We start from the raw sequence: 14,302 nt of genomic DNA on the forward strand, positions 1-14,302 counted from the left end.
CCTTTAGTACATGTTGTGATGACCCCAACCATAAAATTATTTTGTTGCTACTTATAACTATAATTTTGCTATTGTTGGATTGTAATATAAATATCTGATATGCAGGATATCTGTTATGTGACCCCTATGAAAGGGTGGCTCGACCCTCAAAGGGGCTGTGACTCCCAGGCTAAGAGCCACTGTGCTAGACGGCCATTTAGAGATTGCATTGCTTTTATATGAAGGTTCCAGCTCCTCCAGTTTTTCCCAGCTCCAAATTGCAGTTTTGCTTTAATAGCCAAGGATGTCAAGCATCATGCACATACTCACTGGCTCTTGATACATGGTTGGAGAAGTTCTGCCCAGCTTTTAAAATTGAGCTGTAAGACTTCTTTATAATTTTGAGTACAGGTAAAATATATTTTTGAAGGTTTCAAGTGTTCTATTCTTTTTTTTTTTTTTTAGTTAGTAGTAATGTGAGATAATTATGTATTTATACACCATCAGACTCACTTCTAGTATAAAGAATTTTGCTTTACTAATGTTTAATACAAATACAAGTAATTTCTTTGTAAGTTAAAAACAGCAAAAAAAATAGATTTCTGTTTTAAAATTTTGTGTTTTTTAAACTATTTTTATTCTAAATAACTTAAAACTTAAAAAGAGTTATCAGGATTAGCATATAATTTCTGTTTGCTTTCATTTTTTAGGTACCTAAAAGACATTTTCTACCATTTTGTGCATTGTTGTTACATTTTTTTAACATTTTTTTCCAAGTTAAGGGCAGTGTCTAACTATGTCTCTTGATCTGTCCTGACACCAGGCTGCTGGACTCAGGCAGTCTTTTGGCCTCTGTCTCTCCTCTACGAGGCTGGTACTACGTAGGCTCTCAGCACCACACATAGCTCTCACTGCCGTGTGAGCTCACATGCTGGTTTTCTTTCTCTGTCACACTCCACTATGTTAAAGACAAACAAGCGAAAAATGCTTGTTAAAAATGTTTGAGAGTTTCACACATGTGTATAATAATGTTTCAATCAGATCCCTCCACCAGCTCCTACCCTTTACCCCAACCTTCCACCTCATGTACTCTTTGTCTAACCCCACTCAGTGCACCTAGTGCTGCCTGGCATTTAAATGGACACCCTGAGTTGAGACAGGGCATATCACTGAACCCAAAGCTCACCATTTTGGCTTGACTGGCTGGCCATTGCACCCCTGGAGACAGGGATCCATCGGTCTCTAGTCTCTCCAGTACTGCGTTACAGATGTGTTCCACCATCCAGTATTTACGTGGGAGCTAGAGATCAGACCTCACATCCTTATGCTTGGTCACCAAGCACTGTGCTAAGCCACCTCCCAGCCCCCCGTCTTCACATTGATCCTGGTCTTTAAAACTCAAAAAATTTTGATTTTTATGAAATCCAGCTTACTTTATTAAATTTTATAGTTGTTTACTCTGTAGGTGTTATTTGAGAATTTTTTACGATACAAGGTCATAAAAATTTATGACTTTTATGTTTTTAATATAAAATATAAATAATATCAATAGTAAAATGTCATAAAATATTAAAGGAATGAGCTCTGAACCTCTTCCCTCCCTCTATGTATTTGTGTGTCTGTGTCTGTATGTATATGCACATCTGATTCCTTAAAACTTAAGTTAACTCTTCTGAGATCACATGACAGGCTGTAGCATTGACCACATGAATTAGTTAATGTAAGGGACAGACACAAGGATTTACAATGCGAACACAGCACCTCTAGGTATGACTAGCTAAACTCTTTTGTCAGTTTCCTCCTCTATAAGTCAGGAACTAGCTTTGTTGATATGTTATGATGACGGGGTAGCATTCTATGCTGACTGTTTAATAAATGGCATATAGTGGTGTTAAAATAGCTCTTCTGTTCTTCAATTTAAATAGACTTTAGTCTGTTAACAGGAATTGGATGTGAGCATTAATTTAGGTTGTTAACGAATATTTAAGCATATATATTGTTATAAAGGCTTATATGTTCTGATCACGTTAGTAGATGGCAAAGTTGGCTATTAAGAAACTCAAAGTCTGGGGTTGGAGAGGGCTTAGCCTTTAAGAGCACTGGCTGCTCTTCCAGAGGTGGCTCACAACCTTCTATAACTCCAGCCACAAGGAATTTGATGCCCTTTTCTGTTCTGTAAAGGCACCAGATATGCAAATGATTTGCAGACATATATCCAGGCAAAACACTTATTCATGTAAAATGAGTAAACCTTAAAAGAAAAACAAGGAAAGATTGTTTCTGAGGACATCCTCAAAGGCCCTGAGTGTCATATTTACGAGTGTCAAGAGTGGCAAGGTAGGAGGAAATTTAGGGTTTAAGTAAACAGCAACTTGAATTGGGTAGCATTTTGGCTTTGTGAGTGTTGGGTGTTCTGCATGACAGATGAACAGAGTCCATCTCTGGAGTGGTCAGCAGCTTTTGATGCTTTCTTCATGCAGTGACTTCCTGTTGGAGGAGATCAGATTGGTTTTAGGGTCTGGATAGCACAGGCAGAGGTAAGATAGGCATGTGGTTTTTCAGAGTTAACAGATTCACTTCTTTGTCACTGATATTTACTCCAGTATGTCTAAATTATAAGGTTGCTGGATTATCCTTGATTCTGTGAGGAGACAGCTTCATAAATAAAATTTGTAATTCCATTATCAGAGATATAAGCAAAGTGCATAATGGACAAAGTAAACAACTCCCTGCAAAACCAGAAAGAAAACATTGCCCAGGGAAGGATAGGTTTGTGGGTGAGAAGACAAAAAGAGAGGGGAAAAGAATGCTATGAAGAATTTAAAGGACTAATGTGCTTGAAGAACTGTGATACTGTATGTTTGTGTCCTGCTGTAGCATCTGAACATAGGCTGAGGGTTGAATAGATAACTGTTCAGCTCACTTAAGTAAACGGAGTACTGGTGTGCAGACTCAGGCCTTGGTGGCTTGTCTCAATTGAAATGTGCTGTAAGTATCACATATGTACTGAGTTTCAGACACTCAGAATGGAAAGTAAAGAAAGGTCAGTTTCCCCTGGTTTTATAGTGAGATGACAGATGCGATGTACTGACTTAAAGAGAATGCATTAACATTTCCCTTTACCTGCTCTGTTTTTCCTTCTGATGTAGCAGTGAAGAATTGTAAGGTTGCCCGTGTACTTGCATATGTCCATTAGAGAGGCAGCCTTCTGGATCTGAACTGAGCTCAACGCAGTTGACCTAGATCAATGAGGGGCTTAGTCAAGCTTGAATAAGGACTTATACTTTAATGCATCTATAGAACATTTCAAATATAGTAATTGAATTTTGTTTTATTCTCTAACAGAGGCTTCTTATTTTACAAAACTTGAACATAGCAAATAAATTAGCATTGAGAGCAAAAGTGACCCCTGAATATAGTCAGTGGGAATATTTAAGCATTTGTTAATGATAAAGGTATAAATGTGTTCTAGGAACTGTCCCTTCAGAGAAGCTGTGTAGCCAAATTACGAGTAGGTTAAGTAGTTCATTGTAATAGGAAAGTGTCTGTTAGGCTTTAGAGACTCTCTCCTCTGGACCGATGCACAGAACAGTGGTTTAGGTTTACCTTTATATATAGTCATGCTTATTGCTTTAGTTTCTAGCGTGCTAAAATAAATACAAGATTTATCAGTTGAGCTTGTTTTATGTTTTGTTTTGTGGGGTTTCTTTTGTTTTGAGACAAACTCTGATACTTTAAGTCAGAGTGGCCTCAAAATCCTCCAGCTTTAGCCTTGACTGTCACCAAGCCTAGCTTTGATGTTAATTTAGATGTTAATTAATTCAGCTACTTTACTCTGTCATTTTTATGACCATTTCTTGTTCGTACAGTGAACATTTCAGAGGTTTTTATTCTTTTGAAACGTAGAGTGATAATCCCTTTCCATTCTCCTAAATTGTCAGTTGCTTTAATTTTCAGCTCTCAAGCTGATTATGCATCTTCAGATAGAAAATCTGCTTTAGACTTGATATTATCATGGATCAGTTTAATTTGGCTATTATTTAAATTACTTTTTCAGGTGTTACTGTGTAGGGGGAGCTCAAGATGATTGGCCAATATCTGGCCTATTCCTGGTGCATTATTCTGATGTCAAACACATGCATTAGGTCTTTTCCTATTCTTAGTTGCCAAGTTCTGTCCTATTATGTGTCCAGTGTGGGGTGTTTGAGGTTTCTAGCACATTGTGTCTGGGAGAGGTTTCTTCCAGAATTCACGCTTGGCTGAAAGTTTTGTTTTACAGTCCCCTCTGAAACTGTTTTCCTTACCCCTGCCCTAGCCTTGTCCTTGTTCCTCTTCTATCTACACCTTAAGGTTTCTGACTAGATGAGAAAAGCCTGACCATGGCTGATGTTGTAATTATCTCTGTACTAGTTGCTATAAAAGTTCTACCAGGTAACATGTTTATATCTGCTTATATTCCTGCTCCTAGCCTCCTTGTTTCCTTCCAGTAAACACTTATTTGATAGTTTACCCCCCAGCAATCAGCTTCCTAAACTGTTAACTTAGTGCCTTCCTTCTTTTTCTATTTTGCACAATGTTTTTCTCTTTCTAAAGAATTCGTACTTGTATTTCTCTACTTGTTTTTTAGCATAAATTGTGTTATATGGGAACAGGTACCTTACTATTAAAGAATTAAAGCAAGGTCACGAGGCTTACTCAGAATGTGGTCAGTAACTCTTAACCTTCTGCCTTAAAGCCTTCCACTGCTAGAGTCCTGCTTACTTCAGCAGCTATGGATCCATTCCCTTCTCTCTCCTGATTCCATATATATGTATATGTGTGTGTGTTTCTAGTGACTGCCTGTCGCTATGTTGAGCTAAATCTGTGTTCTTGCTGATGTCTTCATCTTTAATTTATCACCATTGTTAGTTTTCTAAGGCCACATGTCCATGTCCTTAGCTTCTTTATATTGGACACAGAAGTCTTTTTTAAAGCTTACTTTGGAGAGATACCATTTACAAATAGTAAAATGCACCCATCCTAAATATAGTCTGATTCTTGATATGTACGTATATTACATGTATATATTACTCCCAACAAAGTATTACAGTACAATCAATATACAAAATATTTCTGTCAGCTCAAAATAAGTCTCTATTTTCCATCCTAAACTCAGTCTTGAAATGTTCAGATTTGCCATTTGATTGGAATCCTGTATTATATCTCCCAGTCCTGATTCTTTTCATGTAATTAATACTTTTACGCTTCAACCACATTGTTGTATCCATACTTTGGGGTTTCCAGGTTTGGGTTATTTAAATACATCTTAGGAATGAGGGTCTAAGCCTCTTCTACATGGGTGAGCTGGCATGTGGTAGCTATAGTTGTTTATAGCTGAGGGCTAATGATGTTGCACATCTTTTAATAATTTTTGGCTCTTTGTTTTAACACTCACACACCTTTTATTGGCTCATTGTTTTGTGGTTTTGCTGGTGTATTTTTTTTAAACATATTAGGATCTTTGTCTTTTTACACACTTGTAATTCTTAGATTCTGGTTACCAGTCCTTTGTGAAATGTATGTATTGTTGCAAGTGTGTTTTCCCAGTGTGTGGCTCTCCTCTTCATTTATCTTGTGTTGCTTTGACACCTACCTCCTCAGTAGTTAGAGTAGTTCCTTCATTTCCTTTAAATTAATGTGCCTAGCACGTTGTATACATTTTTCCTTCTTCACTGAGACACTTAGACCAGAAGTCCTGGTCTCTTACAGCTGTATAAAGACACTGAATACTTAGAGGCTTACTACTGTTAGATTAGGCATAGTTTTTAAGGCCTTTCATGAAAGTATATATTTTCTCTTAAAAACAAACAAGCTCTAATCATTCAGATCTAGGATTTCAGGTCTTTTATAATTGTATTGCTTTCTTGTGCAGAAAATTCTAGTCCCCCTTTACATTTATTACCCATTTATATTATATTTAGTGGTTTCACAGCAACAATTAATAATAGTATCACTAGCAAGGTGTTACATTTTGCATGTAGAATGTCCTCATGTGTTCGAAAGCTTGGTCCTCAGCTGAAGGCAGTCTGGGTGAATTATAAGGATGTTTGATCTTTTGACATTGCAACTCAATATTTACAAAGATCATTCCAGAACTAGACAATAGAATTACAAAAACAAAATGATAAACAAACAAACACCTCTTTGCAATGTTTTAAGTAAGTTTATGACTAGGGAGCGAGAAACCTGTTCTTGTGTAGCCTGTGCTACCCCTGAACTCTTGTTCCACCAGTCTAAGTAGCACTGCAGTTAAGAGCAAATGTCACTACTCTGAGTTGCTTTCCTAGCTATCTTTGGGTTCCTGTATCTGGCAAGTTGCCCCAGATGGAGAGCTGGGCTGTAGAGCTGATTCACATGGAGGAAGTGGGTCTCTGAGAGTGGGCCTTCTGGGTTCTAGCCCATCCCTACATCCTGTCTGGTCTCTGCTTCTTAATCTATGTTTGAATCACTGTTTCTTCTAACCTACTGTGGGCTGTACCCACAGTGAACCCAAATAAACTTCTCCAGTGTTTAGTTGTTTTTGTCCAGTCTGTGTCATAGAAATGAGAGAGTAATTAATGCCTAGGTTATTGAAAAGTTAAATTTCTTTGTAGTTCTTACGATATGCCTTGTTTAGGATATACCTGCTAATATATGTCTGACCATTAGGAGTTTAGTTATTGTATTTTTAAGTAACCAAATTAATACATGCATAGGTTAATCTGTGTCATTCTCATTGAAATATTAGGATTTCTTTTTAGTTTTGTAAACACAAAATACATGATTTCAAAGCAGTTTATATTCACATTTAAGAAGTCTGGTGTCCATCTTTTGATTGCTCTGCCTTGTTCCTCATAGACCACATTTATTTTTACTTTCCTTCTGTTTTATCTGTATATATGTGCACTTGTGTATGATGCATATGTTACATGCATATGCTGATAGACATCTTGTGTATATGCACATAAATTTTAGTGTACATTTTTTATACATGAAAGATGACCTTAAATTTCACTTGACTTTTTAAGCTTTTTTTTTTTTTTTTAAATAAACAGGTGATCAGTCCATAGCAATATATTGAAAGACTTCTCAGGCTGGTGTTTCATTGTTCAACTATACCATGCACTATTCAACCAGTCTTTTGTGCATGGGGATTTAGGTTATTTCCGTGTTGCTCCTGCGGTAGAGCTGTGGTGAGTGATTGTGTACTTGACATATATATAAAAAAGTGTGTCTTAGAGCAAGATATATCTGAAGAAATAGGACTGCTACGTAGGCCAGCAGGGCTAAGCAGCCTCGTGCTGCTGTTGGTATGTGTTATTCTTGCTCCTTTTCTTTTGCCTTTCTGGTATGTTTTGCCATAATTGTTTTTCCAGCAAGATAGGGGAATTGATGGTGTGTCAGTTTAGTTTTCATTTATATTTTTCTTGTGAAGTGTAAGCATTCGCATGTATCTTAAGTGTGATTTTTCTGTGAACTCTTTAATATCTCTTCTGTTACGCCGATCCCTTGTGGTTTCTTCTCTATTTTTCAGTCTCCATATTTTAGGGATAAGTTAAATATGACTTATCTGAAAGTGCTGGAGACCAGAATGTTTTAAATTTTAGATCCCTCCCCCCTGGGTTTTAGGCTATTTGCTTATACATAGTAAGCCACCTTGGGGATGGCAACCCTATGTCAATGGGAGATTTATTTGTATTTCATATAATGTGTTCATGAAGCCTGAGGGTGAGTTTTCTGGGTTTTGTGCACCTGTATTTTTAGGGAACCTTTACATGGGGACAGCTCTAGATTCCCACCTGGCCTGTGCTGGTGCTCAGAAGCTCAGATTGGAACATTTCAGATTTTGGAGTTTTGAACTAGGGATGCTCAGCCTGCAATAACACTTTATTTGGGATATCAAGTATAATAATTTTCATTTCTCTTCTTAAAAAAGTTTCTGCTTTAACTCCTGTCTTGAGCTTCTTGTCTTGGCTTCCCTTAATGTAATAATCCCTTTCCTCCTTCAGTTTGATTTTGGTAAATGTTTTATCATAGCAACAGAAAGCTAAATAGCATATTAGTATAGAGAAGATAGTAGATTAGTGAAAGTGAAGAACATGAAATACAAATCTGTGATAAATATGAGATGTCTCTGGCTCTTGGTCTGATAGAAAAAGGTACTGATGGGATTTAGTAATGATGTTCAAATATCTAAAGAGTTAGCAAGTGAAAGGAAAGAAGTACTAGACTTGTTTTGTATAATTCCAAAGACTAGAACTAGTCCTCATCAATAGAGTCTGGAAAGATAATGATTAATAACGAATTTTCTGATATTTAGAGCCTTCTAGAAATAGGAGTGGAAGGATATACAGTAGGGAGCTGCCACTGGAAATCTTGGAAGATAATTTTTCCCTGTTAAATTTTCTAATAAAGGATTTTTGTAATTCTAAATTGTTATTAGACATTTCCTTCCATAAGGTTGGAATTATATTTCTTTAAAAAAATAACATTTTATTTGGCTACTTATCCACTTACAATACTACTTTTCAATTACTAGCTTCAATACTTTTATTTTAGATTCGTTGTAGTATCTCCTTACTATATAAAATAAGACTTGTAATGAACATAATTTGTCCCACAAGTAAATGTTCAAGAAAAGAAACTATAACTGAAAGTAATGTAAAACTCCATAAACATTGGATTTCTGAAGTGAAGAAACCTAAAACATTTTACCAAGCTAGGCACAGACTTACTAGACATCACAACTTGGTCTTAATTGAAGTGATCCAGTTGTAAATCACACGTAGATGATAAGTTCTTAGGCTTTGATATAAACATATTGGTATGTTTGATCATAGGATTGATCATAGGCAGCATTGTTAATTAATATGCTTTGAAATTTTTAATAATGTTATTCTTTGAGAATTTCATGTAATGTGTTTTGATCATTTTCACCCGCCTCACCTCCCAGGCCGGGCCCACCCTCCCTGACCTGACCCTCCCTCCCTGACCTCCTGACCCACCCAACTGCACGTGTGCTTGTTATTTCCTCCTCCCTCAATCTTAAAGCCACCCACCCGGTTTGTATTGAATGTGGGGCTTGCCCTGGAGAGTTCTTGATGCGGCAAGGTCACACCATTAAAAAAAACTGGCTTATTTCCCTGGCCTTGTTCAGCCTGCTTTCTTACCAAACAGAAGACCACTAGCCTAGGGGTGGCCCCACCCACAGTCAGCTGGACCCTCCCTCATCCATCAGTACTAGTTAAGAAATTGCCCTACAGCCAGAGCTTATGGAAACTTTTTTTAAATTGAGGCTTCCTCCTCTCAGTTGACTCTAACTTGTGTGAAGTTGACATAAAGCTAGCCAACACACTTGTAAATGAGCGTTATGATTTGAAGTGGGTTGGTTACTGTATGATAGGAAAAAAATATAATCTTCTAACTTGAAATTCTCCCACATGTTGAAGCCTGAGTGCATACTGTATGATAGAAGGTCTATGTGATCTCTGGACAGAGTCAATTGGGTTGAGAAAATAAGAACAACTCAAGATTAGACGGTTTTAAACCTATAGGTATGAACTGCTTATATAACAGAGAGCTGTATTGATTATTGTACTTCTAGTTCAGAATGTGATCTAAATAGTCTGTTACATGTAGATACAGATCACCTTGAGTATTTCACTGTGCCAGTACTGCTACTCTGAAACTCTTGTTATTTTTGTTAGTAGCTAGGTTTTGTGTGGTACTTTAGAAAGTTGGTTGTTGTATTCACTATTTTGGAGTTAGTTTCTTATAAAAATATTTTCAGAATGGGTATGTGGTGTACATTCAGAAGTTGCCTTGGACATAGGACAGTTTTTCACTGGTATTAGGCACTCTGCTCTTTATGCTACAGTAATTGTCTTTCTTTTCTTCTTCTTGCCATCCAACAAACACCCGTTTCTTTATTTCTTGATCTTTTGTAAATTTTCTGTGACAAATTTAATTCTTATGTAGTCTTTGGTCAACCTGTATTGCTAGCAAGCAAAAACATAATGTAATTTTGGAATTGATGTTTGTAATTTATACCTAAATGTATAAAATTTAAAGGGATTATTTAAAAAGAAAACTTTAAAGAAAAATTAATTTATGTTTCAGGCAACCAAGTTTTATAACTGAAAATACTCAGAAGTTTGAGCTCTTAATCTAACTGACATTCATAGTTAGTATTTAGACTAAAAGTGGTAAATTCACTGTAAGGGGCTTTGATTATTTTCTTATTATTTAGTAAAATGTGGTTTGGAATCTTATGGAACAGAGTATTCAGTTAAATTACTGAATTACTTTATAAATTGAATTACTATTTTCCATAGATTACTATTAAGCTTAGAGTAACATCTAAACCCTAGTGTTTTATAGTGTTTAACTCAGTATTAAGGATTAATACATTAGTTATGTTAAATAACACTTGTTTTAACCACTTTTTTTAAGTTTTTATAAAATTATTAAAATGAATTTGAATGCATCCTTTAGTATATAGAAAAAATTTTAAGGCCTAAATTTTTTTTAGAGTCTGCTCAGTGGTTTAGTCTTTTAAAGTTGGATTTTATGTACGGTTACTTAGCTAATCTTTCTATTGTATTGTAGTAATTTTAAACTGTTTTTTACCTAGTGGGCTTTTACATGGAAGCTTAGTATGGAATAGAACATCAAAAGATTGGGTTTCATTGCATTTTAAAAAATATTTGAGCTACTTCTTACATTTACCTTGTTGTTCTTTGGTAAATACTTTCCTGTAGCTGCACTAGACCTTGCAGGTAAATGACACAGGTCCTCCTCCCTCAGAAACAACGCTGAGTGAAAGGGAAATGCTATGTAGTCAATAATGACCTCAGACGTCTTAATCATATGGTAACCTGAATGTGTGTATATATGTACTCTTTAGAAAGAATCTTCAAGAGGGAGACATAGAGACAAGGAAGACATAAAAATTGTTAAGGAGAGAACTCCAGAAAGTGAAGAAGAAAATGTAGAATGGGAAACTAACAGAGATGGTGAGTTTGAAAATCCTCGTTTAGCTAATAAAATCTTGATTATTCACTGGCCTATTGAGAGTTTTGAGATTATCTTTTAACTGTGATCTTCATATTGCTTTAGAAGTATCCTATTGATTATAATGAATTATCAGACAGAAACAGGTATATAGTAGTATTTCAAGAATAGAAAAGGTTGTTTATATTACCTATTTCAACTTCCTTATTCTTTCTCTCCCACTTCCAGAACTTTATTATATCTTTTGGGATTTTCTTCCATTTGTAAATGTTAAAATTCCTCAATACTAAGTTTTAAAATTTAAAATATAATTTAATACATAAAATAATTAAAATGAAATTGTTAAAGAAATGTTATTTTCAAAAAATGGTTGGCTTTAAGAAGAAATTGAAGTTACATAATAATTGAGACTTGAAATGTATTTATGAATTAATCATAATTAAAGTTCCTATATTTTCTTAGAAACATTATAATAGACTGGAAGTACTAAAAGTAAGCACCATAAAAATCTCTCTTCTCCACCTCTTTGCTGTTCTCTGGAGTGAGCACTCTTAACTACGGAGTTGACATTTGTTGAATGCATTTTAATGTGATTTATACCTTCATCTAAGAGCGTTTTACCTTTAAAAATTTCAGTACCTTTTCAGTGTAAGCTAAAACAGACCAGTGCTAGATGATATATAGACTGTTGCCTATAACTGCAAATAAACTTGTATCAGAGCACAGCCCCTGCCCTTTTGTGTTACAGTGGCTGAGTGGAGTCCTAGAACAAGGACCAAGAACTTACAGGACTTAAGTACTGTATTTTAGAATGCTGTCTGAGGCTACAGTAGACTAACATGGAGAAGTGCCTTAACCACCATTCCAAGACTAGAACATCAGTGCTTACTGAGAAAGTCCCTTCAGGTGCTTCCAGCCTATTCATATGTTTCTAAGAAAATATAGGGATTTTAATTATGATTAATTCATTGACATTTTATAATAGCTCTTCTATAAAATAACAGAAAGGGTATAATATCCTATTGTATTTGACTAATTAATATATTGAAGGAGTTATTTCTCTTTTATTCTATATAAGAGGTCTTTCTATTACTGCATTGAATTTGAGACCGGATTTCTTACTTTCTCATCAATGCAGTGCATTTATTATATGCTCTCTTCTATACCTTCGGTTTTCTTGTATGTACATAGTATATGTAGGGGGAGGGTTGTTCAATAAAAATAACCCATAGGCTCATATATTTGATTGCTTGGCTCCTAGTTGCTGAAATTATTTGGGAAGGATTAGGAAGTTTGGCTTTGTTGGAGGAAGTGTGTCACTGGGAGCAGGCTTTAAGGTTTCAAAAGCCCATGCCAGGCCCAGCATTTGTCTCTGTCTATCTCTGTCTTTCTCTCTCCCTCTCCCTCTTTCCCTCTCTCTCTCTCTTTCTCTCCCTCCCTCCCTCCTTCCCTCTCTCTCTCCCTCTTGCTCTTATGGATAAGATATAACTCAGCTACTGCTTCAGTGCCTGCCTGCCTGCTGCCATGTTCCCCCCACCCCATGAATGTTATCTTTTTTTTTTCTTCTTGTTTCCTGATTCTTCCTTTAGTTGTTCATCATGTAGAGCAAAATAATAAATAAATAAATAAATAAATAAATAAATAAATAACATATCATTACAGGAGAGGAAAATACACGAAGCACTTTGGTAATCTTGGAGGGAGATTCATTATCCTAAAATAAAGTATAAAATCCCAAAACCACAAGAGATTTGTTGAATAGTTATAAAACCATGAAGAAAGTAAAGGCAGAAGTCAGACCAGAAGAAAATGCTCAACACATGTAAGCATTTAGTAAAGATACCATATGAGCACATAATGAACTGTCACAAATATTTAAGAACATAGCCCTGTTTAAAAACTGATGACATTTTATATAGATAATTTCTAAGAGCTAGAAATGGCTAATACGTGTTCAACTTTACTGCAGAGAAAGGCTTATAGAAACAAACACAGTATAGCCTACATACAAAAGTTTTTAAGTGGTAGTTTCTATTGGTAAAGTAATTTGAGTAAAAACAGAAGCTATATTTTGATTCTAGCAAACCTAATTTGATAAAAGTCATAGATAATTGCACTTCTGAATCAAGGCAGTTACCATGGCAACCCTGTGCATAGCAGCAAGACATGAGATCCCTCAGGAGGCTGGCCATATAAGCCATGGTATGTAGCTTCAGAGAATGACTATATCCTATAATCAAAGATATATTCATTCATTCTCTCCTCTCTCTCTTCTCTCTTCTCTCTTCTCTCTCTCTCTGCTTGTGTGTGTGTGTGTGTGTGTGTGTGTGTGTGTGTGTGTGTGTGTATCTGTTTCTTTCTCTCTTAAAACAAAAATCTAGCCCTCATTTTTTTTCATCAGAAAGACTGGATGTGAAAGGCGGCATCAGAATGAGTGGTTGGTTCTGATCTGCAGAGATAATTTAAGTCAACTGAAGTGAAAATTCTAGGCATTCTTAAAATTTAGCACGTTAGTGTTAAATTTAGTTGACTTTCCTGTTAGGTACTAATCACTTGTCTCACAATAAAAAGAACAGAATTGGAGAACTAATGGTCCAAATATCTGATGGTCTAAGGCAAGGACAAAAGTCCTCTTAGCCTATATAAATATTAAGGGCTTTGGTACCCTCAGTGGGTAGCTGAATGCTTTAATGGTTGAACTGTGACTTTTGTTTTGCTTTTTAGCCTTTTTTTTTTTTAAAAAGAGCTATGGCCGTGTGCTCCAACACTGCTCTATCCACCTTGAATTGTATTAGAAATCTTTAGTAACAAAACCCAAGCATGTGATAACCCCAAGTCACTTCCAGAAAATATAGAAACCTTAACATTACATTTTCAAATGGAATTAAGTTCTTCATAGAAATATTATTTTAATGAAAGATTACATTGTTGAAATTTCTATAAAAATTAGCTGGAAAGTCTTAATTCTCTGTATATATCAGTGTCTAAAAATAATGATATTTGTATTTTAAAGATTCTGACAATGGAGATATTAATTATGATTATGTTCATGAGTTATCATTGGAAATGAAGCGGCAGAAAATACAGAGAGAATTGATGAAATTGGAACAAGAAAATATGGATAAGAGAGAAGAAATTATCATTCAAAAGGAGGTATGTGTATTGAAGTGAGTGTGATACTAACACAGACATGGTTGTTGATCACAGCAATCACCTCCATGCTGTGCTTTAGTTCATTCTAGGACAGTGATAAATTGATCAGCTTCCCTCATATCAGCTCTACCATAAAAGA

The 14,302-nt window shown here is 35.6% G+C and overlaps 1 protein-coding gene across 10 annotated transcripts in view; it reads left to right on the top strand.

Annotated features, from left to right (window-relative positions):
- The window catches only part of Zc3h13 (zinc finger CCCH type containing 13), a 60,128-nt gene that overhangs the window by 10,580 nt on the left and 35,246 nt on the right, over positions 1-14,302 (top strand). For all 10 annotated transcript variants that reach the window (XM_006519449.4, XM_006519448.4, XM_017316164.2 and 7 more), the window contains 2 exons: positions 10,904-11,012; positions 14,024-14,163. In XM_006519449.4, the coding sequence (XP_006519512.1) occupies positions 10,904-11,012; positions 14,024-14,163 (249 nt within the window). The remainder of the gene's footprint in view (positions 1-10,903; positions 11,013-14,023; positions 14,164-14,302) is intronic.

Source organism: Mus musculus, chromosome 14 (assembly GCF_000001635.26).
Source record: "Mus musculus strain C57BL/6J chromosome 14, GRCm38.p6 C57BL/6J".
Classification (NCBI taxonomy): domain Eukaryota; kingdom Metazoa; phylum Chordata; class Mammalia; order Rodentia; family Muridae; genus Mus; species Mus musculus.